At 37.2% G+C, this 24,428-nt stretch overlaps 1 protein-coding gene across 2 annotated transcripts in view; it reads left to right on the top strand.

The window, feature by feature from the left end:
* The window catches only part of PFDN1 (prefoldin subunit 1), a 63,637-nt gene that overhangs the window by 16,962 nt on the left and 22,247 nt on the right, over positions 1-24,428 (top strand). Inside the window, exon 3 of one of the 2 annotated variants that reach the window (XM_034656119.1) lies at positions 14,688-14,817. In XM_034656119.1, coding sequence (XP_034512010.1) covers positions 14,688-14,787 — 100 coding nt within the window. In that variant the 3' untranslated portion in view covers positions 14,788-14,817. The remainder of the gene's footprint in view (positions 1-14,687; positions 14,818-24,428) is intronic. The other variant, XM_019795765.2, reaches the window with a different exon arrangement.

Here is a 24,428-nt window from a genome sequence, read left to right as displayed (position 1 = left end):
GTTGTCCCTGAGAAACTTTTGTTGGAAAGGGCCTGCAGTCAGACCCAGCGTCTGCCCCCAGTTGGGGCTGTAGTTGGAGTGGTGTGTGGGGTTATCTTCCCTTCTCCCTGGGACAGGATTCACTTTGGAGTGGTGCTGGCCCCTCTTGGGACTGCTTGCAAACTACCAGGCTTATGACACCACTTTGGATGGGCTCCAAACAAGGGCATATGGGAGGGAGCACATTAGCAGCAGAACATGAGAATGGGGTACATGGTGCCAGCATGGTCTGTGCTGATCTGCTGCAGGAGGGGACTGCAGCCTCCTGAGAAAACTCTTGCTGAGGCCCGCCAGGTTGGAGGGGCAGAACTGCAGAGGTGCTTGTGGATGGGGATGCTGTTAGCAAGCAAGATGGAGAGTGTAGGTGCTGTGCTGGTTCCCACAGGTGTATCTAGGCTGTAGGATGGGGAAGAGAAATGGTACCTGCCAGCTCTTTAGTTCTTAGAGAAGTCTCCCAAAGATCTCAGCCCTTCCTGTACAGACTGAGATTAGTCAATAAATCTCCTTCTCATATACCCCAGGCATTTTTCAAACTGCTGCTTTTGTGCTGTATCTCAGCAGGAATGTTTCTTGTGCGCTCTCTCTCTCTCTCTTTTTAAGATTCATTTATTTATTTGAGAGAGAGAGAGTGTGTGCATACATGTGCGGGGGGAGAAGCAGAGGGAGAGAATCTTCAAGCAGACTCCCCACTGACTGTGGAGCCCGATACAGGGTTTGATCCTGTGACCCAGGAGCTCATGACCCGAGCCAAAATCAAGAGTCCGTCGCTCAACTGACTGAGCCACCCAGGAGCCCTTGTTGTGCTGTCTCTTAAGGGCAGGGTCTCCACCCTTCCCACTCTCCTAAAGCATAGCCTCCTGATTATTAAAATCCCAGGTGTTAAGCCCTACTGATTATTAGGCTCCTCTCGTTTTCCAAGCCAAATGTTATGGGGGATATGTCTTCCCCATGTGGGCCCCTCATGCCTGGGTTGGGGATCTGGTCATATCCCCTTTCTGCATCTGCCAGTCCCTCCCTTCCATGGACAGTTCTTGGGGTCCGTTTGGCTTTCCACCCTTCCTTTCGTCTTTGATGTGGCCCCTTCTCTACATTTGGATGTGGAGAGTCTGTTCTGCCAGTCTTCAGGTTATTTTTTGGGTTATTTACGCTGATATAGGTGTTATCTAGTTGTTTGGTGGGATGAGGTGAGCTTAGGGTTCTCCTATTCCACCATCTTCCTTGGAAGTCTCCCCAATCCCCACTTTTAAAGTATGTTGAATTTGGTTTGCTAAGATTTTGTTGGGGATTTTTGCATCTGTGTTCATTAGGGATATTGGCCTGTAATTTTCTTTTCTTTGGGTGTCTTTATCTGGTTTTGGTATTAGGGTAATGCTGGCCCTCTAAAATGAATGTGAGAGTGTTCCCTCCTGTTTTTTTTTTTTTTTTTTTAAGAGTTGAGAAGCGTTGATATTAATTCTTTGAATGTTTGGTAGAATTCATCAGTGAAGTCGTCTGGTTCTGGACTTTTTGAGAGATTTTTGATGACTGTTTCAGTTTTCTTCTGTAGTAATTGATCTGTTCAGATTTTGTGTATATTTATGGTTCAGTCTTGGTAGATTTTATGTTTCTAGGAATTTATCCATTTTCTCTAGGTTATCCAGTTTGTTGCCGTGTAATTGTTGTCTTTTAGGATCTTCTGTATTTCTGTGGTATCATTTAAAAATTTTTTTATATATTTATTTTAGAGCGAGTGCATGGAGGGGGTGGGGAGAGGCAGAGGGAGAGAGAGAAGCAGACTCTCCCCTGAGCAGAGAGCCCAGTGCAGTACTGGATCCCAGGACCCTGGGAGCCTCTGTGGTATCATTTGTAACATCTCTTCTTTCATTTCTGATATTGAGTCATCTCTCTCTCTCTCTCTCTCTCTCTTTTTTTTTTTTTTGTTTTTGTTTTGGTGCCTGTAGCTAAAGGATTGTCTATTTTGTTTATCTTTTCAAAGAACCAGCTCTTAATTTTATTGATGTTTTCTGTTGTCTTTTTACTCTCACGCTCTCTCCTCTAATCTTTGGTATTTCCTCCCTTCTACTAACTTTGAGCCTTGTTTTGTCTTTTTTTTTTTTAAACCTAGTTCCTTGAGGTGTAAAGTTAAGTTATTTGAGATTTTTCTTGTTTCTTCCTGTAAATTTTGGTATTTTGCTTTTCCAATTTCATTTATCTCAAAGTATTTTTTATTTCTCTTTTGATTTCTTCTTTGGTGCATTGGTTGCTTAGTGGCATGTTGTTTAGTCTCTACATATTTGTGAGTTTTCCAGTTTTTTTACATGTAATTAATTTCTAGTTTCATGAAAAGATGCTTATATGATTTCAGTCCTCAAATTTAATAATATTTGTTTGTAGCCCAACATATGATCTGACTTGGACAATGTTTCCTGTGCACTTGAGAATAATGTGTATTCTGTTGATTTTGGATGGAATGTTCTGTAAATATCTGTTAAGTCTATTTGGTGTTATGTGTCATAAAGGCTGTTTCCTTAGTGATTTTCTATCCCTTGATGGAAGTGGGGGCATTAAAGTGCCCTACTATTATTGCATTGCTGTCTGTTTCTCCCTTTGGATTTGTTAAATTTGCTTTAATTATTTATTTTTTAAAGGTTTTTATTTTTTAAGTAATATCTATACCCAGCTTGGGGCTTGAACTCACAACTCCAAGGTCTAGAGTGGCATGCTTTTCCGACTGAGCCAGCCAGATGCCCTGCCTTGCTTTTATTTAGGTGCTCCTACGATTGGCATGTAAATATTAACAAATGTTATATCATCTTATTGGATTGACTTCTTTATCAGTATGTAGTGCCCTATTTTGTCTGTTATTACAATCTTTGTTTTAAAGACTATTTTGTTTGATAAAGGTATAGCTGCTTCAGCTTTCTTGTGGTTTCTATTTGCACTGAATATCTTTCACTTTGTTTGCATGTGTCTTCACATCTAAAGGGAGTATCTTGTAGGCAGCAGGTAGATGGGTCATGTGTGTTATTTAATTCACTCTGTCTTTTAACTTGGGAATTTAGTTCACTGACATTTAAAGTAATTGTTGATAGATTTGTGCTTATTACCATTTTCTTAATTGTTTTCTGGATGTTTTTGTGGTTCTTCTCAGTTCCTTGCTTCTTTTGCTCTTTTCCTTTGTGGTTTGATGAGTTTTTTAGTGGTGTGCTTATATTCCTTTCTCTTTATTTTTTTTGTATTTACTGTAGATGTTTGATTTGTGGTTACTATGAGGCTTATATACAATGACATGTCTAAAATGATGTCCTTCGAGTTGATAACAGCTCAAGTTTGACCCCATTGTAAAGCTTAACGTTATTACACCTGCCCCACCACATTTTATGTTTTTGACTTCACATTTTTACATCCTTTTTAAAAATAGGAATGGTTTTATTTGTGTGTGTTTATTTATTTTTAAATTGTAATTCTAGTATAGTTAACATACAGTGTTATATTAGTTTCATGTGTACAATATCTTGATTTAACAATTCCTTACATTATCACGCAGTGCTCATCGTGACAAGTGTACTCCTTAATCCCCATCGTCTGTTTGACCCATCCTCCCTCCACACCTGCTCCACCACCGCCCAGCCATCACCTTGTTCTCTGTAGTTAAGAGTCTGTTTCTTGGTTTGTCTTTTTTTCTTTGCTCATTTATTCTGTTTCTTAAATTTCGTGTATGAGTGAAATCATACGGTAACATTTTACATCTTTAAAAACATTTTTATTTTATTTAAATTCAACCAGTTAACATATAGTGTATTATTAGTTTCATAGGTAGAGTACAGTGATTCATCAATTGTATATAATACCCTGTGTTCATTACATCATGTGTCTTCCTTAATGCCCATCACCCAGTTACCCAGTCCCCACCCTCCTCTCCAGCATCCCTCAATTTATTTCCTTAGTTAAGGGTCTCTTATGCTTTGTCTCCCTCTCTGATTTCATCTTGTTTTATTTTCCCCTCCCTTTCCCTATGATCCTCTGTTTTGTTTCATAAATTCCACACGAGTGAAATCATATCATTGTCTTTCTCTGATTGACTTATTTTGCTTAGCATAATACCCTCTAGTTCCATCCACATCCATTTTACATCTTTTTTGTCTTGTGTATCCCTTAACTCATTATTTTGTTGTAATTATTTTCATTAGTTTTTAAAGAAGATTTTATTTATTTATTTGAGAAATGGTGAGAGAGCACAAGTGGGGGTTGGGGCAGAGGGAGAGGGAGAAGCAGATTCCCTGTTGAGCATGGAGCCCAACACGGGGCTCGATCCCAGGACCCTGAAATCATGACCTGAGCTGAAGGCAGCCACTTAACCACCTGAGCCACCCAGGCACCCCTATTTTAATTAGTTTTAACTTCCACAATTTGGTTCTTTTTGTTCAGTTACACTTGATATGTATCTGATTTTATTTCATAATTTTAAAAAATGGATGTTCTTTAGTCACTTTGAAACTCTTAAGTTAATGTCATTCTAGGATTAATCTATTTCCATTTTGTTGGAAATCATTTCCTGATTTTCTTTTTTCTTTTTTTTTAAATATTTATTTATTTTGGGGGGGGCAGCATGAAGGGGCAGAGGGAGAGAGAAACTCAAGTGGACTCTGCGCTGAGTGCAGAGCCTGGTGCAGGGCTGGATCCCACAACTCTTGAGATTATGATCTGAGCTGAAACCAAGAGTTGGATGCTTAATCGACTGAGCCATCCAGGTGCCCCAAATTTAACCTTTTTGGTTATAAAGTTCTTATCTTTTGACAAACATATATGGTTGTGTAATTAACACCACAGTCGGTTTTGAAATATTTACATCTCCTCAGAACATTCCTTAGTCATTCTTCTCTCTTTACCCTTACTCCCTAATAACTATTGGTTTATTTTTTCCCTTACTTTCCCTTATTAGAATGTTATGTAAATGGAAGCATACTGTGTATAACTCTTTGTGTCTGTTGCCTTTGACTTGGTGTAACTTTTGAGATTTCTTGATGTTGTTAGGTGTATCAGTAGTTTGTCCTTTTTATTGCTTAATGGCATTTCATTGTATAGCTGCACCACATTTTCTCCATTCACCAGTCAATGGACATTGAGTTTCTAGTTTTTGGCAATTATGAATACAGTAGTCATAAATACTTTATACTGTTTTGTTTTTGCAGACATATGTTTTTATTTTTCTGGGTTATAAACTTAGGAATGGGATTGCGGGGTTCAGTGGTGGGTGATTGCTTAAGTTTATAAGAAACTGGCCAACTATTTTGCCAACCATCTATGTATGAGAGTTCCAGTTGGTTTGCATCTTCATTAATGCTTGGTATTGCCTTTTTTGTTGTTGTTGATTCTAGGCATTCCAGTAGATACGTAATGGTGTGTACGTGTGGTTTAATTTGCATTCCTTTAATAACTCGTGATGTTGAGTATTAGTTGTCATCTTCATGTCTTCTTTGATGAAGTGTTTAAGTCTTTTGGCTATTTTTTTTTAAGATAAAATTCACATAACATAAAATTCACTTTTTAAAACATTTTAAAGTGTACAAATCAGTGGTTTTTAGAATATTGATGAAACTGTGCAGTTACTGCCACTAATTCCAGAACGTATTTTTCACTATGAAAAGAACCCATGAATCCATAGTTGTTATTCCATCTTTCTCCCTTCTTTCAGTTGTAGGCAATCACTGATCATTCTGTCTGTATAAGTATGCCTATTCTGGACATTTGATGTAAATGGAATCGTACAATAATATGATTGCATTTGCCTTCTTAGCATTATGTTTTATTTATCTTATTTTATTTATTTTAAGTATTATTTATTTAAACTTAAACACCCAGTGTGGGGCTTGAACTCACATCCCTGAAATCAAGAGTCACATGCTCTTCTGACTGAGCCAGCCAGGCACCCCTTAGCATTATGTATTAAAGGTTAATCCATGTTGTAGCATGTATCAGTCATTGCTGAGTATTATCCTATTGTAGGAATATACCACATTGTATTTATCCATTCATCAGTGGATGGACAGTTCAGTTGTTTCCACTTTATGACTATCATGAATAATCTGCTTTGAATATTTGTGTGTGTGTGTGTTTGTGTGTGTTCATTTCTCTTGGCTATATTCCTAGAAGTTGAATAGCTGGGTCATAAGTAGCTATGTTTAACATTTTGAGGAACTGCCAGAATGTTTTCCATAGCAGCTACACTTAGTATCCACTAGCAACATATGAGGGTTCCAGTTTCTCCATATACCCTCCAACATTTGTTATTACCTATCTTTTTCATTATTTACATCCTAGTGAGTGTGATCATGCTTTTACTTTTAAACTGTTTATGTCTTTTTATTTAAGGTATATTTGTTGGTGATTGCATAGTTGGGTCATGATATTTAACCCAGTCTGACAATTTGTACCTTCTGATTAGGGTGTTCAGATCATTTATTTTTCAAGTAATTGTTGTTGTGGTTGGATTGAAATCTACCACTCTGCTACTTGTTTTCTTTTTGTTTCGTTTGTTCTTTATTCCTTTTCCTTTTTTTCTGCCTTCTTTTAGATTTTATATATATATTTATCTCAGGGACAGAGGGAGCCTGTGTGGTGGGGAGGGGCAGAGGGAGAGGGAAAGAGAGAAACTAAGGCAAATTCTGCACTGAGCGCAAAGCCCAGCACAGGGGCTCAGTCTCACAACCCTGAGATCACAACCTCAGCTGAAACCAAGAGTTGGATGCTTAACTGACTGTGCCACCCAGGCACCCCTCTTTTAGATTATTTTTTTATGGTCCTATTTTATCTTCACTTTTGGCTTATTAGTCTTCAGTTAAAAAAAATTAGTGATTTTCCTTTTTTTACAATATATGTTTTTGTTACATTCTACCTTTAAGTACTATTATATTGCTTCATCTTTAATATTCTATTTCAAATTGCTTCACCCATTCCTTTTTTCCTTTTTACTGTTAAACCTTTTACGTGTTATAGTTTGCTTAAGTAATTAATTAATTTTAAAAATATTTTATTTATTTATTGAAGAGAGAGAGAGCAAGAGTGTGCACAAGCAGGGGGAACAGCAGGCAGAGGGAGAAGCAGATCCCCCGCCCTGAGCAGGGAGCCCGATGTGGGACTCAGTCCCAGGACCCTGGGATGATGACCTGAGCTGAAGGCAGACTCTTAACTGACTGAGCCACCCAGATGCCCGTATAGTTTGCTTTAGATCAGGAGTTGGCAAGCTTGTTTTGTAATGGGGCAGATAGTAAATATTTTTGACTTTGCTGGCCATGTGATCTCTATCATAATAGTCTTTCTTAACTCTGTCTTTGTTGTGAGAATAGCCATAGACATTATATAAACAAACGAACGTGCCTGGATTGGACTGCTAGCCATAGTTTGCCAGTCTCTGCATTAGGCAGTCACCTGTCTTTTAAAATGACTAAAAATAGGGTTGCCTGGGTGGCTCAGTCTTTTGAGCGTCTAACTCTTGATTTGGGCTCGGGTCATGATTTCAGGGTCATGGAATCAAAGCCCACGTTGGGCTCATGCTCAGCGTGGAGTCTGCTTGTCCCTATCTCTCTGCTCCTCTCCCTCCTATTCTCTCTCTCTCTCTCTCTCTGAAGTAAATAAATAAATACAATGTTTTTTTGAAAGTGACTACCAGTTTAAAAAAAAAAGTCTCTTATATTCATCTTAATTTATACTGTCTCGAGTGTTTTTCATTTCTTTGTAAGTTGCCTTACAACATACTCCTGCTGAAGTTATACTCCTTTTGCTGAAGAACTAATTTTAACATTTTTCATGGTCTATATTTGCCAAAATAGTCTCAGCTTTTGTTTGTTTGAATTTTTTTTCTTCATTTTTAAAAGTATTTTTTAAAAAATTTATTTATTTCAGAGAAAGAGAGTGTGCATGAGCAGGGGGAGGGGCAGAGGGTGATAAAAAATCCTCAAGCAGACTTCCCACTGAGTATGGAGACTGACTTAGGGTTTGATCCCAGGATCCTGGGATTATGACCTGAGCCAAAATCTAGAGTTGACTGCTTAACCGACAGAGCCACCCAGGTGCCCCTTCTCCTTCATTTTGAAAGATATTTTCACTTTGTATGTACTCCTGGGCTAATAACTTTTTTCTTTCAGTACTTTGAAAATGTCATTCCATTGTCTTCTGCCATATATAGTTTGTGACAAGAAGTTTTCTGTGCCTCTTACCTTTGTTTTTCTGAATGTAATCTGTCATTTCGCTGGCTGCCTGTAAGATTTTGTTTATCTTTGAGTTTCAGTAGTTTAATTATGTTACCTGTTACATCTTTTTGTTTTTGTTTTGCTTGGCTTTCTCTGGGTATCTTGGAACTGTGATTTGGTGGGTTTTGTTTGTTTTTTTTAAATTTGTTTTAGGAAATTCTTGTTCATTATTTCTTCAAGTGTTTCTTCTGCTTCATTCTTTCCTTCTGGATCTCTAATTACACATATGTTAGGCTGCTCAGTATTGTTTCTTAGGTCTTGAATGCTGTATCCTATTTTGTTGTTGTTGTTTATTTTTTAATAGCTTTTTCTTTCTCTTAGTTTGATTAATTTTTATTAACCCATCATCAAGGTTACTTGAACTTTGCCACACACCTAATTAGGAACACTGTAAATTAAAGTCTGTGCTGGAGATTTTCTAAACCATACAGTAGGGCGAATTTGGACCAGAACCCATGAGACGGTCAGTTATAGTTACACATTCTTTGATTCTTTTTTAGTTAAAATACCTTTTTTTCTCGAATGTTTAGGAAATGTAGAATTACCTTTAGTGAGACTTTAACAACTCTTAGCACTGCTCACATAAGTTTTATAAGTTGTTAATTGTTTAATGTTATGTCTCCTTCCTTTTAGAAATAGTTCACGATCTGCTTGATTTTGTCATTTGCTTTTTGATAGCTACTTAAAAAAACAAAAATAGGAGAGTTCTTATATTCCAGTAAGAACTGATACCTGAAACTAATATAATGTTACATGTTGGTTATATCTCAAAAAAAGACACCCAAGTGTTTTTTCCTGAGTAAAAATGAAATGTGCTTTTATATACATCATACTTAACTATTTTAAAAAATTTGATTTCATAGCTTACATTTTGAAAAGTTATTTACATCCTGAGAATTAAAATATGAAAATTACAGTCTTCCTACATAACTGATTTATCTTTAGTCAAATTTAAAAAAAATTCCATTTCACTGTATTTCATTTTTTTATTGTGTTGAATTTTAAAAATATTTATTTTTTAATTGAAGTATAGTTGACAGTACAGTGTTAATTAGTTTCAGGTGTAAAAGTGATTCGAGAAGTCTATATGTTCTGCTCTGCTCATCAAGAGTGTAGCTAATGTCTGTCATCAGACAATGTCTTTTCAGTACCACAGACTGTATTCCTTATGCTGTACCTTTTTCCCCGGTGACTTACTCATTCTATAACTGGAAGCAAGTATGTCCCACTCCTCTTCACCCATTTTGCCATCCCCCCACCCTCCTTCCTTTGGTTATACATGCTTAGGGGACATTTTTGTTTGTTCATTTTATTTACTTCTGTGGTGTAGACAGGTTTCTTCTATTTTACCCTACTGAGAGGCAAGTTTCTTTCTTTTTTTTTTTTTTTTTTCTTCTTCACTCTTACTGAAGGTGGAACCCTTTGGGGACCTGGCTTTAACTGAGGGTTCTCCTAATAGTATCCTCATTTTGGATGGTTTGTAGGTTTTATCTCCTGTTTCTTTATCAGTATGGATCCTCAAGGTCTCTGGGATTCAGCAGGAACTCTCAAGTTGAAAGCAGTTGTACTGTTTTCATACCTTTCAGAATTCCTGATCTCACTTCTTTGGGCCTCTGGAATGTTTCATGTGTGTTTACTCAGCAAAATGTTATAAAAACAATTTTTTTTTGCTTTGTTTTTTAATAGGAAGAATGTTCAGGGTATCTGTTCTCCATTATGCTGGTAACAAATGTCTCTGCTTGCTCAATATTCTACAACATGGATGTGCCATAATTTTATTTTTGTTTATTTTTTAGAGATTTTATTTTTAACTAACCTCTACACCCAATGTGGGGCTCAAACTTAAAATCCTGAGATCAAGAGTCACATTCTCCACCAACTGAGCCAGCCAGGCTCCCTGGATGTACCATAATTTTAAAATTCCTTCTTTACTAAGGGATTTTAGTTCTTCCTTGCTTGCTAAAATTATGACATAAAATTTTTTTTGCACATAGATCTTTGTGTGCACATGCTAGTAGTTTTCATCACCAGTGGGGTGAGGCAAAGAAGCAAGATAGACTCATTCTTTTTGTTTTGTTTTAAGCAAGCTCCATGCTCAGCATGGAGCACAACATGGGGCTTGAACTCATGACCTGAGATCAAGACCTCAGTTTGAGATCAACAGTCATACGCTTAACCTAATGAGCCATCCAGGTGCCCCAAGATAGATTCATTCTTATTCATCCTTTTCTCTGCCACTTAATTTGTGAATGCTCTAAATCCCATATGTTTTCAGATGTCCTCTAAAAGTTTCCCACCCATACAGAATACATTATCATAAGCATATTGTTGTGTCTGAATAGTGTATGTCCAGGTGAGCATACCCAAAAGACAACATTGTCGCTCATCTTGGATTTTATTTTGGGCAGGTAAACAACACTCTTGATTCATGCTGAGTCATAAGTGGAAGTCATGTACCAACCTGCAGGACAGTTCAGAACATAGCCTCTGATGTTTCTCAAGAAACAAACACAAAAGCCATCATAAAAATTACGTATTTCAAAAATAATGTATATTTCAGGTGGCATAATTATAAATTAATGAGGAAATTAAATAGGCTACTTGAGCATGAAAGTGGACAGTGCAGGGCCACCTAGCATTGGTTTCTAGTGTTGAGGCTTTTTACAAAGCAGTGACTCTCGTGTAGCATATATAATCCTGAATGTTGTAAGCACATTCTTTGCATGTCATTTGTCATATAAAAATAACTTTCCTCTTCACAGTTTATTTTTCCTTTGTGGCACATTTTGAACTGCAGAATCCTTTATCTACCATTTGGCTTTCCATAAGCTATCAGGCAGGATCTCTGTGAGATTCTCTACTTTGAGAAACTATGTGCCTAATATTTATTTATGATAAATGACTCATAATTACATTATTATGTATTTTCAAAATAGCGTTTGATAATTCAGCACCTTTTAACAATAGATAAAATGTTTCTAAAGACTTTTTCCAGAAACTCAGATGTTTCTTGGGGCTCTTCCCAATCTTCATTGGATTTATGGTTGGCGTTTTTTAAAAATAAAGGACTAAACCAAATTTTCCATAAGTTTTTTTGTTTGAATTTTACAAAGTAACTTCTCATTGAGGTAAACATTTGTGTTTACTCAATACTCATCCTTGTTTAAGACTTTTATGGCTGAGATATCCTTAGGCTTATAGTAAATTGGCTAGCTTCAGTGCCATCTTTCTGGCCTTTGAAGTTGGCACAGTCCAGTATAGCCACCTAAGGGTGTGTGGTCATGGAAAAACATGTTTTTGTTGTTGAGTGTTCTTGCTTTCTAGTAATTTTATTTTCTGCTCAAGGGATTTAGTATCTGTTCAGATACTTTATTTTTAAAGGCCACGTAAGTAATGACTTGATCTCTAATCTTAGCTTTGAAAATTTCCCAGACACTAATAAAGGTAATGTCTGATGACCTATTATTTGAGAATACTACCCACTGGCCAGCAATCAGTGCTATTTAAAAATGTATATTTTATTCTGAAAATTATTTCTATGGCTAAAAGGCTTTGTTAGTAAAATTGTGCACTAATGACACAATTTGGTGACTTTTGGGGCTAGATTTATAATAACTTTTTACGTGATATCACTGAGACTTAGTACAGTTTAAAACACTTTGCTCTTCAAGTACTATACTAAATAGTTTTTTTTAAAAAAGATTTTATTTATTTGAGAAAGAGAGAGAGAAAGCACAAGCAGGGGGAGAGGCAGAGGGAGAAGGAGAAGCAGACTCCCTGCTTGTGAGGAGCCCGACGTGGGGCTTGATCCCCCTCATCCCCCTCTCATCATGACCTGAGCCGAAGGCAGCTGCTTAACCAGCTGAGCCACCCACGTGCCCCTGTATTAAAGAGTTCTGAGAAAAATATTCAGTATATCCTAGTCTTATCAGAAATAGCACCTGTCTCTTGGACTTATAATATTTTAGTCACAAAAGGTTATATAGTAATCCTTATTTTGCATGAATGTGCACTATCTTGGCAGTGACTATATGAGTAAAATTTTAACAAAGGATCAACTTACTGTTGAAGACCAGGATCATCAGTTAAATGATGTGGACTGTCCACATCAGGACATTAACAAGGTTAATTATTAGTGGAGTGAAAGAGAACTTTACCAGGTTGTATAATATATGGCAGGGTGGTGTATTCATAAAGAAGAGGAGCAGTTTTCTCCCAGTTGTCTGGACAAAGCTGGAGTTGCCATTTTTGGTCTTTTTTTTTTACTTGTTTTATATTTATAATAACAGATCCTCTTGGTAAAAACCCAGCCTAGACACAATGGTGGGGTTTTTTTTGTTTGTTTTGTTTTGTGGTTAGAAGAGAAAACTGCATATTGCTACCTTAATATGTTTTCTTATTTGGCTTCTTGTTTAGAGGATACACAGGTCAGTAAAACACAGTAGAGAGCCCAGAAGTAAACTCATGCATATATAGTCAATTAATTTATGACAAAGAAGGCAAGAATATACAGTGGGGAAAGGGTATTCTCTTCAGTAAATGGTGTTCGGAAAACTGGACCACAATCTTACATCATATACAAAAATTAAAGTGCATTAAAAACTTCAGGGTAAGACTTAAAGCCAATAAAACTCCTAGAAGAAAATATAGGTAGTAAGCTCCTCGTATTAGTGAGGCTTTTGTTTTGTTTTTATTGTTGTTGTTTGCATCTAACTCACAAAGCAGGGGTAATAAATGCAAAAATAAATGGGACTACATCAGTCTAAAAAGTTCTCTACAGCAAAGGAAACCATCAACATAATGAAAAGGTAAACTACTGAATGGGAGAAGATATTTGCAAATCATATGTCTGATAAAGGGTTACTATCTAAAATATACAAAGAACTACAACTCGATAACAACAACAAAAAATCCAATTAAACAATGGGCATAGGATATGAATAGACGTCTTTCCAAAGAATACATACAGATGGCCAACAGACATATGAGAAAACACACACACACACACACACACACACACACACACACACACATACACATACACACACTGGAATAGTAATCAGCCATAAAAAAGAATGTTAATATTGGCATTTATGACAGCATGACAGTACCTAGAGAGTATTGTGCTAAGTGAAATAAGTCAGACAGAGAAGGACAAATACCAAGTGATTTCACTACCAGTGGAGTCTTAAAAAACAGAGCAAAGAAAACAAAACCCAGACTCATAGATACAGAGTTTAGGGGTGGGGAGCTGTTGGGGGACAAAATTGGTGAAGGTGATTAAGAGGTACAAATTTCCGGTTATAAAATAACTTAAGTCTTGGGGATATAATGTACAGCATGGGGAATACAATCAGTAATATTATATTAACTCTATATGATTAGAGATGATAACTAGACTTACTGTGGTAATCAGTTTGTAGTATATACAAATATTGAATCACTGTTGTACATATGAAACTAATAAGATATTTTTTGTCAGTTATACTTCAATAAAAACAACAAAAAGAAATGAAGTTCTTTGTTGCTAAACTTAGTTTTATGCAAAGAGAAGAAACCATCTTCCTAATTGCAATTTTTAATGGAAATCTGTTACAGCCTAGTTGGACACTTGATTCCATTAGAAGGGAAATAATTCATTTCACTTTTTTAAGGCTACTAAGTAGTTTATTCTTCCTTTCCCTACAGCAAGAATTATGAACATATGTTCACAAAATGGATTCATTGCTAATTTTTAAAGCTTCTGCATATTTCCACTCTCATCAGTTGTAAATAATGTATCTGACTGTAAAATGGAAAAAGTTGAAAATTTCCACTTGTGCATTTTGAGCTTTTCAGAGGTATTATAAACTCTGGAAATAATAATAAAAGATACTAGGCTTTATACAGTGCTTTTTGTGTGAGGAACTCCTATAAACACTAATGCATTGATCCTAACACAGTACTTGATTGTGACTTTAAAAGGTCATGAGTTAGTGCTGTTGCAAAAAAAAAAGTTTAAAAAGATTGGAGGGGGAGCTCTAACTTATAAATATTGTTTAAAAAATATCTAGATAAAAGTTGATCTAGACAATTGAAAAAATAAAAATTATGGGGGATTTTTATTAACTTTTCTCTTAGCCTGTGATAGATTTTTATCCCTTTAATTTTTTTCGTTTATTTATGAATCTTAAAGCCTGATTCCCTTCTTAGAGTTGTAAGCAGAATTTTCTTTTAAACTTTTAATCCTTCTCAGCCAAGGCTTAAACCTGTGGTGATTTCCTGAGTTTGTCACATTAACATAGCAGTGCATTTTATTGGTCCTGAATTAGGAGATCATCGTCTTAATTTTCTTAGTTTAATATTTGTGGTATGTAGCTGTTGATTTTGATTATTATAGTGGTCATGTGGCTTAATCTTCAACTTTTTTGTGTTTTGTAGGTTTATTCTTCAGTCCAAGGAGGTAATTCACAATCAACTGTTAGAGAAACAGAAAATAGCAGAAGAAAAAATTAAAGAATTGGAAGTAAGTTTTGAGTGAATATTGACAGTAGTAAATTTTAAGAAAAAGGTAATTATCTCACTGTGTCATGTTAAATGAAAACGTATGTCTGCCAAAGTCATGTCATGTTTTCATTTTATCAAATTGTGTTAGAGCAATAAATCAGTCATACTCATGGCAGTGCGTAAGACACTCCTCCCCCCTCCCCCAAAGGAAAGAAAAAAAGGAAGGAAGGAAGAAAAAAGAATAGTTTCTTGGAAATGTAGAGATTTTTGAAGAAGATGGAGAGTATTTTCTCCATTGCCTTCAAATGAACATGTCTGTTTTTAAAAACAAAGCAGGGGCACCTGGGGCGCCTGGGCAGCGCAGTAAGTTGGATGTCCAACTCTTGGTTTTGGCTTGGGTCGTGGTGTCAGGGTTGTGAGATTGAGCCCTGCGTTGGGCTCCCTCCTCAGCATGGAGTCTGCTTTGGTTTCTGTCTCCTTCTGCCCCTCCCATCATTCTCTCTCTCTCTCTCTCTCTCTCTCTCTCTCAGTAAAATAGATAAATCTTTAAAAAAAAAAAAAGGAGTAAACACAGTGTATATTTAAACCCCACATATTGTGGTGGATTGGCATGAGAGTGGGTAATGGTAATAGTATTTAAAGGATCTTGATATATGTCTCATATATTGTAATTTGTTTGACGTAGATTAGGTATAACTATCTGAAGGATGGTGCTGCAGTGAGAAAACAATTTTTTCCTTTTTCTTTTGCTAGGGAAAAAGGTGATGGGTAAGAGTAACTTAGTAAATTTTTGGATAATTGGACTGTATTACATTGTCCATATACATTAAGACTTTTGATGAGATACTGTTCTTGGGCTTGAGTAGAACGTCCATCCTATGTGTAGTAAAAATTGGCCTGGGCAAAAGACTGGTTGTTATTTCTTTGGGGCCAAGATTTCCTGAAATGGGGGTGGTTGCAATGACTTCATAGGTCACTTTATCTAATTTGTGTGAGTACTGTTTGAGGCAGTAGTTCAGAATCTGACTCAGCTCTCTACGGAATTGGTGAGACACCCCCTGTATCTTCCCGGGGATTTCTTAGGGGCACCAACTTGGCATGGCCTGGGTATGTAGTGTCTTAGGTTACTTAGGGTTTATTTTTGTTTGACTACTGACCATAATTCAGACCAACTTAATAATAGATTTGTACTTTAGAAAGGTATATTGTAAAAACAAAGCAATTAAGCATGCAAACAAAAGAACAAAAAAGATAAACTTACCTTTTAGTAACCAGGTTATTATTATGTCCTATTTTATCATTTTTGTTAGCCCAACTATTCTAGATTGAATTTTATATCTTCTACTGTTCTCAAAGTAACTTAAAAAACTCTGAATAAAACTATTTCGTGTGGATAACTAAAAACCTGTTTTTGCAGCTGTAGGTAAATACATGTAAAAATTACCCTGATGAATAAGTAACCAGATGTAAACCATTGTGTGTATGATTCTTTTTATGAAAACTCAAAAAATAAGAGCTCCCTGTAAATATTCAAAATGATATGTCAGGGGCGCCTGGGTGGTGCAGTCAGTTAAGCGTCTGCCTTTGGCTGAGGTCGTGATCTTGGGATATTGGGATTGAGCCCTGCGTTGGGCTTCTTGCTCAGCAGGGAGCCTCCCTCTCCCTCTTCTGCTCCCCCTGCTTGTGCTTTCTCTCTCTGTGTGTCAAATAAATACATAAAACCTTTAAAAACAGTGGGGCGCCTGGGTGGCTCAGTGGTTAAGTGTCTGCCTTCGGCTCAGGGCGTGATCCCGGCGTTCTGGGATCGAGCCCCACATCAGGCTCCTCTGCTATGAGCCTGCTTCTTCCTCTCCCACTCCCCCTGCTTGTGTTCCCTCTCTCGCTGGCTGTCTCTATCTCTGTCAAATAAATAAATAAAATGTTTAAAAAAATAAATAAAACATAAAAAAAATAAAAACAAACGATATGTCAGTATATATAGTACGTTAACACTGGTTACTCTAAGGAAATTAGGTGGGATATGGATATGAAATTATTTTTTCTTATCTTTGCATTGGATAAATTATAGCAAGCATGTGTTAACTTTTACAATTAAAAATATTACGGTAAAATCGCCACAGTTGGTGATTTTAGCATACTGTTCAATTTTGATGACCATTTATTTATTTATTTTTTAAAGTAAGCTCTTGGGAGCCCAGCACGGGGCTTGAACTCATGACCCTGAGATTAAGAACTGAGCTGAGATCAAGAGTTGGAGGCTTAACCAACTGAGCCACCCAGGCACCCCAGGAAATTTTTTTTCCCCAAGTTACCTTTTTTTTTTTTTTTTTTTTGGAGTTTCTCAAATACTGGTAGAGTATCTTGGTATCTGCCAGATAATGGAAGTAGATTAGCTGGCTTGTTGATACCTGTTTGAAATGCTAATTACAGCTACAAAAAACTATCAGAGTTAAACTCCACCTTCTTTCCTAGAATATTTTATTGTGTCTTTTTTCTTTTTAATCTTTATTTTACATGTTTCTTTATATCACAAAAGCATTATTAAATGTACTGTAAAAGAAGAAAAACAGCCAATAAATACAGCATGATTAAGTGAAGGTAATATTTTCCCCTCTTCCCTGCACATCTCCAGATATCACCTCTGCAGTTTGGTGTGTATTATTCCAAACTTTATTTTATAAACACAGTCATACGCACATATACACTTTTTTTTTTTTTAGCAACTTTATTTTTTATTTATTTATTTGTCAGAGGGACAGAGAGGCAGGCACATGGAGAAGCAGACTCCTTACTGAGCAAGGAGCCTGATGTGGGACTCCATCCCAGGACCCTGGGATCATGACCTGAGCTTAAGGCAGACCTTTAACCAACTGAACCACCGGGCGTCCCTACACTTTTTTTTTTTTTAAATAAAGAGGAATTATGCTGTATATACTGGTTTTCATCATTTGACAGTTTATCTTTCCACTTCTAGTTTATATTTTCCACTTTGTTTTTTTCCACCTCTCTTATCCTTGTAGGTTCCTTGTTATCCAGTATTTAGTTATTGCATGATCCCTACCTCTGCATTTAGTACACTTTCCAATACTGCTCTGATTTGTATTTTTAATAGTACTTTCCACTATACACTCTCTTCTCTCCCCTCAAGCAATCCTATACTTTCCACTGCCATACTTTTATAGTTTTGTTGCTTCAGCCTGAAATGTATTCATGTACACACACCCACATGTGCACTAGTGCACACATACATTGTTAATTGTAGTGTTCAGATTCCTTGTGTTTCTTACTCATTTTTTTCCTGAGTATTCAATTAGTTATTGAGAGAGATACGTCAGATCTCCAATGATGATACTTATCAGTTTCTCCTTCATCTTTTTAGCTTAGTGGGCATTGGTGTTTAGAGATTACTCTCTGTATTTAAGTGCTCAGAATTACTGTATACATAGTTCAGAGGATAGGTTTCATTTTGCTTTATATGTTTGGGAATTTCTCAGGTCTTTCAAGATAGTATTCTGACTTCTGGCTTCTTTTGTTGCTGTTGAGAAGTCATTTGTCAGCTTAATTGTTGTTCCTTTGTCTTTTTTCTCGGTTACTTTTAGTCATTGTTTTTAAAAAGATTTATTTATTTATTTGAGAGAGAGAGTGCACACAAGTGGGGGGGTGGGGTAGAGGAAGAGGACGAGAGAGAATCCTCAAGCGACGCCGTGCCAAATGTGGAGCCTGACATGGGTCTGGATCCTAGGACCCTGGGACCATGACCTGAGCTGAAGGCAGACACTTAACTGACTGAGCCACGCAAGCGCCCCCCCTCTGGTTACTTTTAATATTCTCTTCATCTTTCATGGTTTGTGGTTTCTTTGGAATATGTTTTAGGTGTGGAGTTAGTCTTTATTTTTTTCTTAATCCTACTTGGTTTAAATTGGATTTCCTGAATCTGAGGATTAAGATCTTCCATCAGTTCTGGAAAGTTTTTGTTTTTTAAGATTTTATTTTATTTCTTAGAGTGAACAGGAGTTGGGGGAAGGAGCAGAGGGAGTGAGAGCTGAAGGCAGATGCTTAACTGACTGAGCCACCCAGGCACCCCTGCATCTTAACTGGCTGTTTTTGTTTTTGTTTTTGTTTTTGTTTTTGTTTTTGTTTTTGTTTTTGTTTTTGTTTTCTTTCCTTTCCTTTCCTTTCCTTTCCTTTCCTTTCCTTTCCTTTCCTTTCCTTTCCTTTCCTTTCCTTTCCTTTCCTTTCCTTTCCTTTCCTTTTTTTCCTTTCTTTCTTTCTTTTTCTTTCTTTCTTTTTCTTTCTTTCTTTTTCTTTCTTTCTTTTTCTTTCTTTCTTTTTCTTTCTTCCTTTCTTCCTTTCTTCCTTTCTTCCTTTCTTTTCTTTCTTTCTTTTCTTTCTTTCTTTCTTTCTTTCTTTCTTTCTTTCTTTCTTTCTTTCTTTCTTTCTTTCTTTCTTTCTTTCCTCTTCCTTCCTTCCTTCCTTTCCTTCCTTTCCTTCCTTTCCTTCCTTTCCTTCCTTTCTTTCCTTTCTTTCCTTTCTTTCCTTTCTTTCTTTCTTTCTTTTCTTAACATTTCTGGTTTTCCCCCATAAATCCTTTTAATGTATTTAAGCTACAATGTCCTTTGTAACATATTAGAAAATCTGGTTCTTTTACTCCTCTGTGTAAAATCCATCATTGTTCTTGGGTAAAGTTCAGACTTGTTAACATACATTCAAGGCTTTTTGTGAAATGACTCCTGTCTGTTTCTCCCATCTCCCTCATTTCCTTTGCCTTCTTTTACACTGTATACTCCAGCCATTTAGAAATACTCTGTTTTTAGAACTTGCTGTGCTTTCTTTGTTTCTATTAGGTCTTTGGAAAAAATAGTTTCCTCCACTGGGGAACTTTTCCTCCTGCAGTTATTACTGGCTCCCTATATTAATACCCAAGATCTTAGTTTAGGGCTACTTCTAAGGAGCATTTTCTGATTCTTCAGTCTTAAATCAGGTCCTTTTTCCTTGTTCTCCCTAATGATTTTATTAGTTTCATACCATAGTGTGGCAATTTGAACATATAAACTATCACCATTTGAGGTAATTACAGATTGGATTTTCTGGGGCACCTGGGTGGCTCATTTGGTTAAGCAGCTGCCTTGGGCTTAGGTTATGATCTCAAGGTTCTGGGGTGTAGCCCCGCATCAGGCACTCTGCTCAGCGGGGAGTCTGCTTCTCCCTCTGCCCCTCCCCACTGCTCACACAGGCTTGTGTGCTTGCTCTTGCTCTCTCAAATAAATAAATGAAATCTTAAAAAAAAAAAAAAAAGGTTTCCTATTACTTGGGAAGCTTGATACAGATTCAGAGCTCTAAATAGTTCTTGCCAAGGAGGAGTTGTTGCTTCTCCTTTCAAATCTACAGTGTTTTCTTCTGGGCCCTAGCATTTCCTGTTTTGTCTTAATCCTATTTACTTATCATCATCATTTAGTCTTTACCCTAAGATACCTTAAGATATAGTTGGAGAGTCACCAGTTTATACGTAAGTCAGCAGACAAAGGCCAGGCTCTTTCCATTAAGCATGTTTTCATCTCTGAAGGAGTAAGATTTATTTTGTGTCTGGGTCTGTAGTTTCAGTTTTTGATCAAAGCTGTTAACTTGGCCCACTTTATATGCCTCCTCACTTCCTGCCAGCAGTCTATACAAATGACACTATGGATACATTTTTTTTTTTTAAGATTTTATTTATTTATTTGACAGAGAGAGTGGCAGTGAGAGAGGGAATGCAAACAGGGGGAGTGGGAGAGGAAGAAGGAGACTTCCCGCTGAGCAGGGAGCCGATGCGGGGCTCTATCCCAGGACCCTGGGATCATGACCTGAGCCGAAGGCAGATGCTTAACGGCTGAGCCACCCAGGTGCCCCATGGATACACCTTTTTAATGACATGGGTACTTATTTGATTCAGGTTCTCTGAAATGAGAACCCATTTTCATTAGTATTTCCTAGACTCCCTTTTATCTATGTCTTTTCTTACTGTTTGTTTATGTTTGCCTTCTGCATATTCCTCCCCCCCTTTGTTTATGAATGCAAAGCTTACCTGGAATTTGTTTAGCTCTTAATAAACTTTCTTATGCTGTCCCTATATTGTCATCCAATCTAGTGGCCTGACTTGCTGGACCTTTGCTTTTATGGAGCAGAGGTGGGGGTACTATAACCCTGCCTACATGTTCCCTTGATAGGGAGTTATATTACTTACTAGAAGGGTGAAGGCAAGTACTAGCTTATTGGAAAGATAGTCTTACTGTCTTTTTCTTCTTAGTCAGAAAGGCTAAAATTAACAAGTCGGGAAATGACAGATGTTGGCAAGGATGTGGAGAAAGGGGAACCCTCCTACACACTGTTGGTGGGAATGCAAGCTGGTGCAGCCACTCTGGATAACAGTATGGAGGTTCCTCGAAAAGTTGAAAGTAGAGCTACCCTACAGCCAGCAATTGCACTACTGGGTATTTACCCCAAAGATACAAACCTAGTGATACGAAGGGGCACGTACACCCCAATGTTTATAGCAGCAGTGTCCACAATACCCAAACTGTGGGAAGAGCCTAGATGTCCATCGACAGATGAATGGATAAAGAAGTATACACACACACACACACACACACACACACACACACACACACACACAGGAATATTATGCAGCCATCAAAAAATGAAATCTTGCCATTTGCAATAACGTGGATGGAACTAGAGGGTATTATGCTAAGCAAGATAAGTCAGTCAGAGAAAGACAATTATCATATAATCTCACTGATATATGGAATTTGAGAAACAAGGCCAGAGGATCATAGGGAAGAGAGGAAAGAATGAAATAAGAGGAAACCAGAGAGGGAGACAAACCATAAGAGACTCAGGAAACAAACTGAGGGTTGCTGGAGTGGAGGGGGGTGAGAGGGGATGGGGTGGCTGGGTGATGGATAATGGGGAGGGTATGTGCCATGGTGAGCGCTGTGAATTGTGTAAGACTGATGAATCACAGACCTGTATCCTTGAAACAAATAATACATTATATGTTAATAAAAAATTAACAACAACAACAAAACTCTGTATTTACAAAACATTACCCAAATGTTGGGTTATTCTTTGGGCTGTCGTCATTTTACTGGGATTGATGAGAAAATATTTTCATAATAGACTCACAATATGATAGTGTTATTTAGATTTTTATCTTTCCTCTGATGATAGTTCAGGAGGAACAATCACCATTTCATCCTCATGGTGATTAGTATAGACCAATGATGCTGATCCTGTTAAAAAAATATAAAATGGTGACTTTGATGAGAGACTATGGACTCTGAGAAACAAACTGAGGGCTTCAGAGAGGAGGGGGGTGGAGGAATGGGATAGACCGGTGATGGGTAGTAAGGAGGGCACGTATTGCATGGTGCACTGGGTGTTATACGCAACTAATGAATCATCAAACTTTACATCGGAAACCGGGGATGTACTGTATGGTGACTAACATAATATAATAAAAAAACATTAAAAATAAAATAAAATGGTGGCTTTAGTATGAAAGAGTAACCATGTTATTTATGTCTGTTTTTTAAAAATTCCGATAATTTTTTAAAAGAAGATGGCTGAGTGTATATAATACATTATACAGTATATGTTAGAAAAGTAAAACTTAATTTCTTAAATGACATGAATATAACTGGGATTTGGAATGATGACTATGAGTCTTTTCTGTTGTTTTTTTTTAAGGTTTTAAAATTATTTTTAAGTATTTTTACACCCAGTTTGGGGCTTGAACTTACAACCCTAAGATCAAGAGTTGTACATTCCATCGACTGAGTCACCCAGGCACCTCTCATCTGTCTTTGTAAAAGTAATTTTCTTTTTGAAATGTATAGAATTGCTACAATGGGAAAATAGAAGTCTTTTTTTTTTTTTTTGTGAAAATTCAGTTTTAGTTAAAGTTGGATTGAAACATTGAGGCAATATATTCTTCCTATAATTTTGCTCACTTTTTTGAAGTAAGAAGGATATAGTAAGAAGGATATAATTTTATGGACTTTTTTTGCCTTTAGAAAAACTTGATTCAGCTTCCAGCTGAGCTGGAGCTCAGTTTCTGACCTCTTCCCTTATGAATCTCAACTTTTTGGAATCCTTGAGATAACTGTAAGCTTTCAGTGATATATTTGAGCACATTTTGACCACCATTCTCTTAGGTTCGCTCCAGGTGAGGGGCAATTATTGCTTGAGGCTCATCTGCATTTAGTCTAAAGTCCCCATTGTATTTTAGACACAAGCGTATACTGGTTGACTACTTCCTTTCCTTTATCTTTGACGTGGTCACCACACCTTCCACGACCCTGCTAGCTTAGCAGTGACATGATAAAAATAAGAGTAAGGAAACCCAGGACATTCTGGCCAGCATAATGCCGCTTTTGACGTAAAATATTACAATCTCAGGGTTGTGAAATCGCTCTGCAGCCCAGTAAAAATCTAAGAAACTGTAAAAGTCCTGACTCTTGCACAAAAATGACAATTTTGGTCAGATAGTGGTTCCTGAAACAAGAAGGAAGAATAGTGGCAAGGGAACTGGTAGGAGGTGCCTGTGACATTCAGCAGTTGGCTGAGTTTTGAGACTCTGGTGAGAAAATGTTTTGGATGAGTTCCCATGATTGAGGAGGTTTTGCTCTGCCTATTGAAGATCATTTTTTCCATAGCATGGGTAGTAACTGGTAGGCACTTGGTTGGATGTCCACGTTTTGCTCTGAGTACTTAATTTTTGAGTTGGTACCATTGTGGACATGGTGGGAGCCCCTCTTTGGAGGTGATGTCAGGTGGACACTATTATATGATAGTGATTCTGTTCTGTTTTAGTGGAGAGAGAAGGGCAGGTCAGAGCAGAGCCAGTGATGGGATTTTTTTTTAATACGTTAAACAAGAATTATACTCAGTGCTGGCATAGCTCAAAATTTAGAATCCATCAAGAAATTAGTCATTCATTTTGTAGCGAAATGTAGCATTTATAAAAATAAACCTTAAAATACATATAGCTTAATAAAAATTGACATGCAGCAGAGGGGCTCCCACTCTTTCCCCCCCAATGACAATGCCGTTCCTGCCCCTTCCCATAGCTACAACCCTAACTTTTGTGATAGGTATTCCTTTTTGTTTTCATTTAAATTCTAGTTAACATACAGTTTACTGGGGCACCTGGGTGGCTCAGTTCGTTAAGCGTCTGCCTTCAGCTCAGGTCATGATCGCAGGTCCCTGGGATCGAGCCCCATGTTGAGGCCCATGTTGGGCTACCTGCTCAGTGGGAGTCTGACTCTCCCTCTGCCCCTCCCCCTGCTCGGGCTTTCTCTCTCTCTCTCAAATGAATAAATGAAATCTTCAAAAAAACCCCACAAAGCCAACCATACAGCGTACTGTTAGTTTCAGGTGTACCATATAGTGGTTCAGCCCTTCCAGTACCTCACGGTTGCTCATCACGTGCACTCCTTAATCCCCATCACCGGTTTAACCCATCCCCTCACCCACCTCCCTTCTGATAACAATCAGTTTGTTCTTTATAGGTAAGAGTCTGTTTCTTGGTTTGCCTCTTTCTCTTTTTTTTCCTTTTGCCAATTTGTTTTTTTCTTAAATTCCACTTGTGAATGAAATCATATGGTATTTGTCTTTTTTTGACTTATTTTGCTAGCA

Source organism: Ailuropoda melanoleuca, chromosome 3 (genome assembly GCF_002007445.2).
Source record: "Ailuropoda melanoleuca isolate Jingjing chromosome 3, ASM200744v2, whole genome shotgun sequence".
Lineage (NCBI taxonomy): Eukaryota > Metazoa > Chordata > Mammalia > Carnivora > Ursidae > Ailuropoda > Ailuropoda melanoleuca.
Note: the sequence above shows the minus strand (reverse complement) of the source record. Positions and strands in the feature narration are given on the sequence as shown.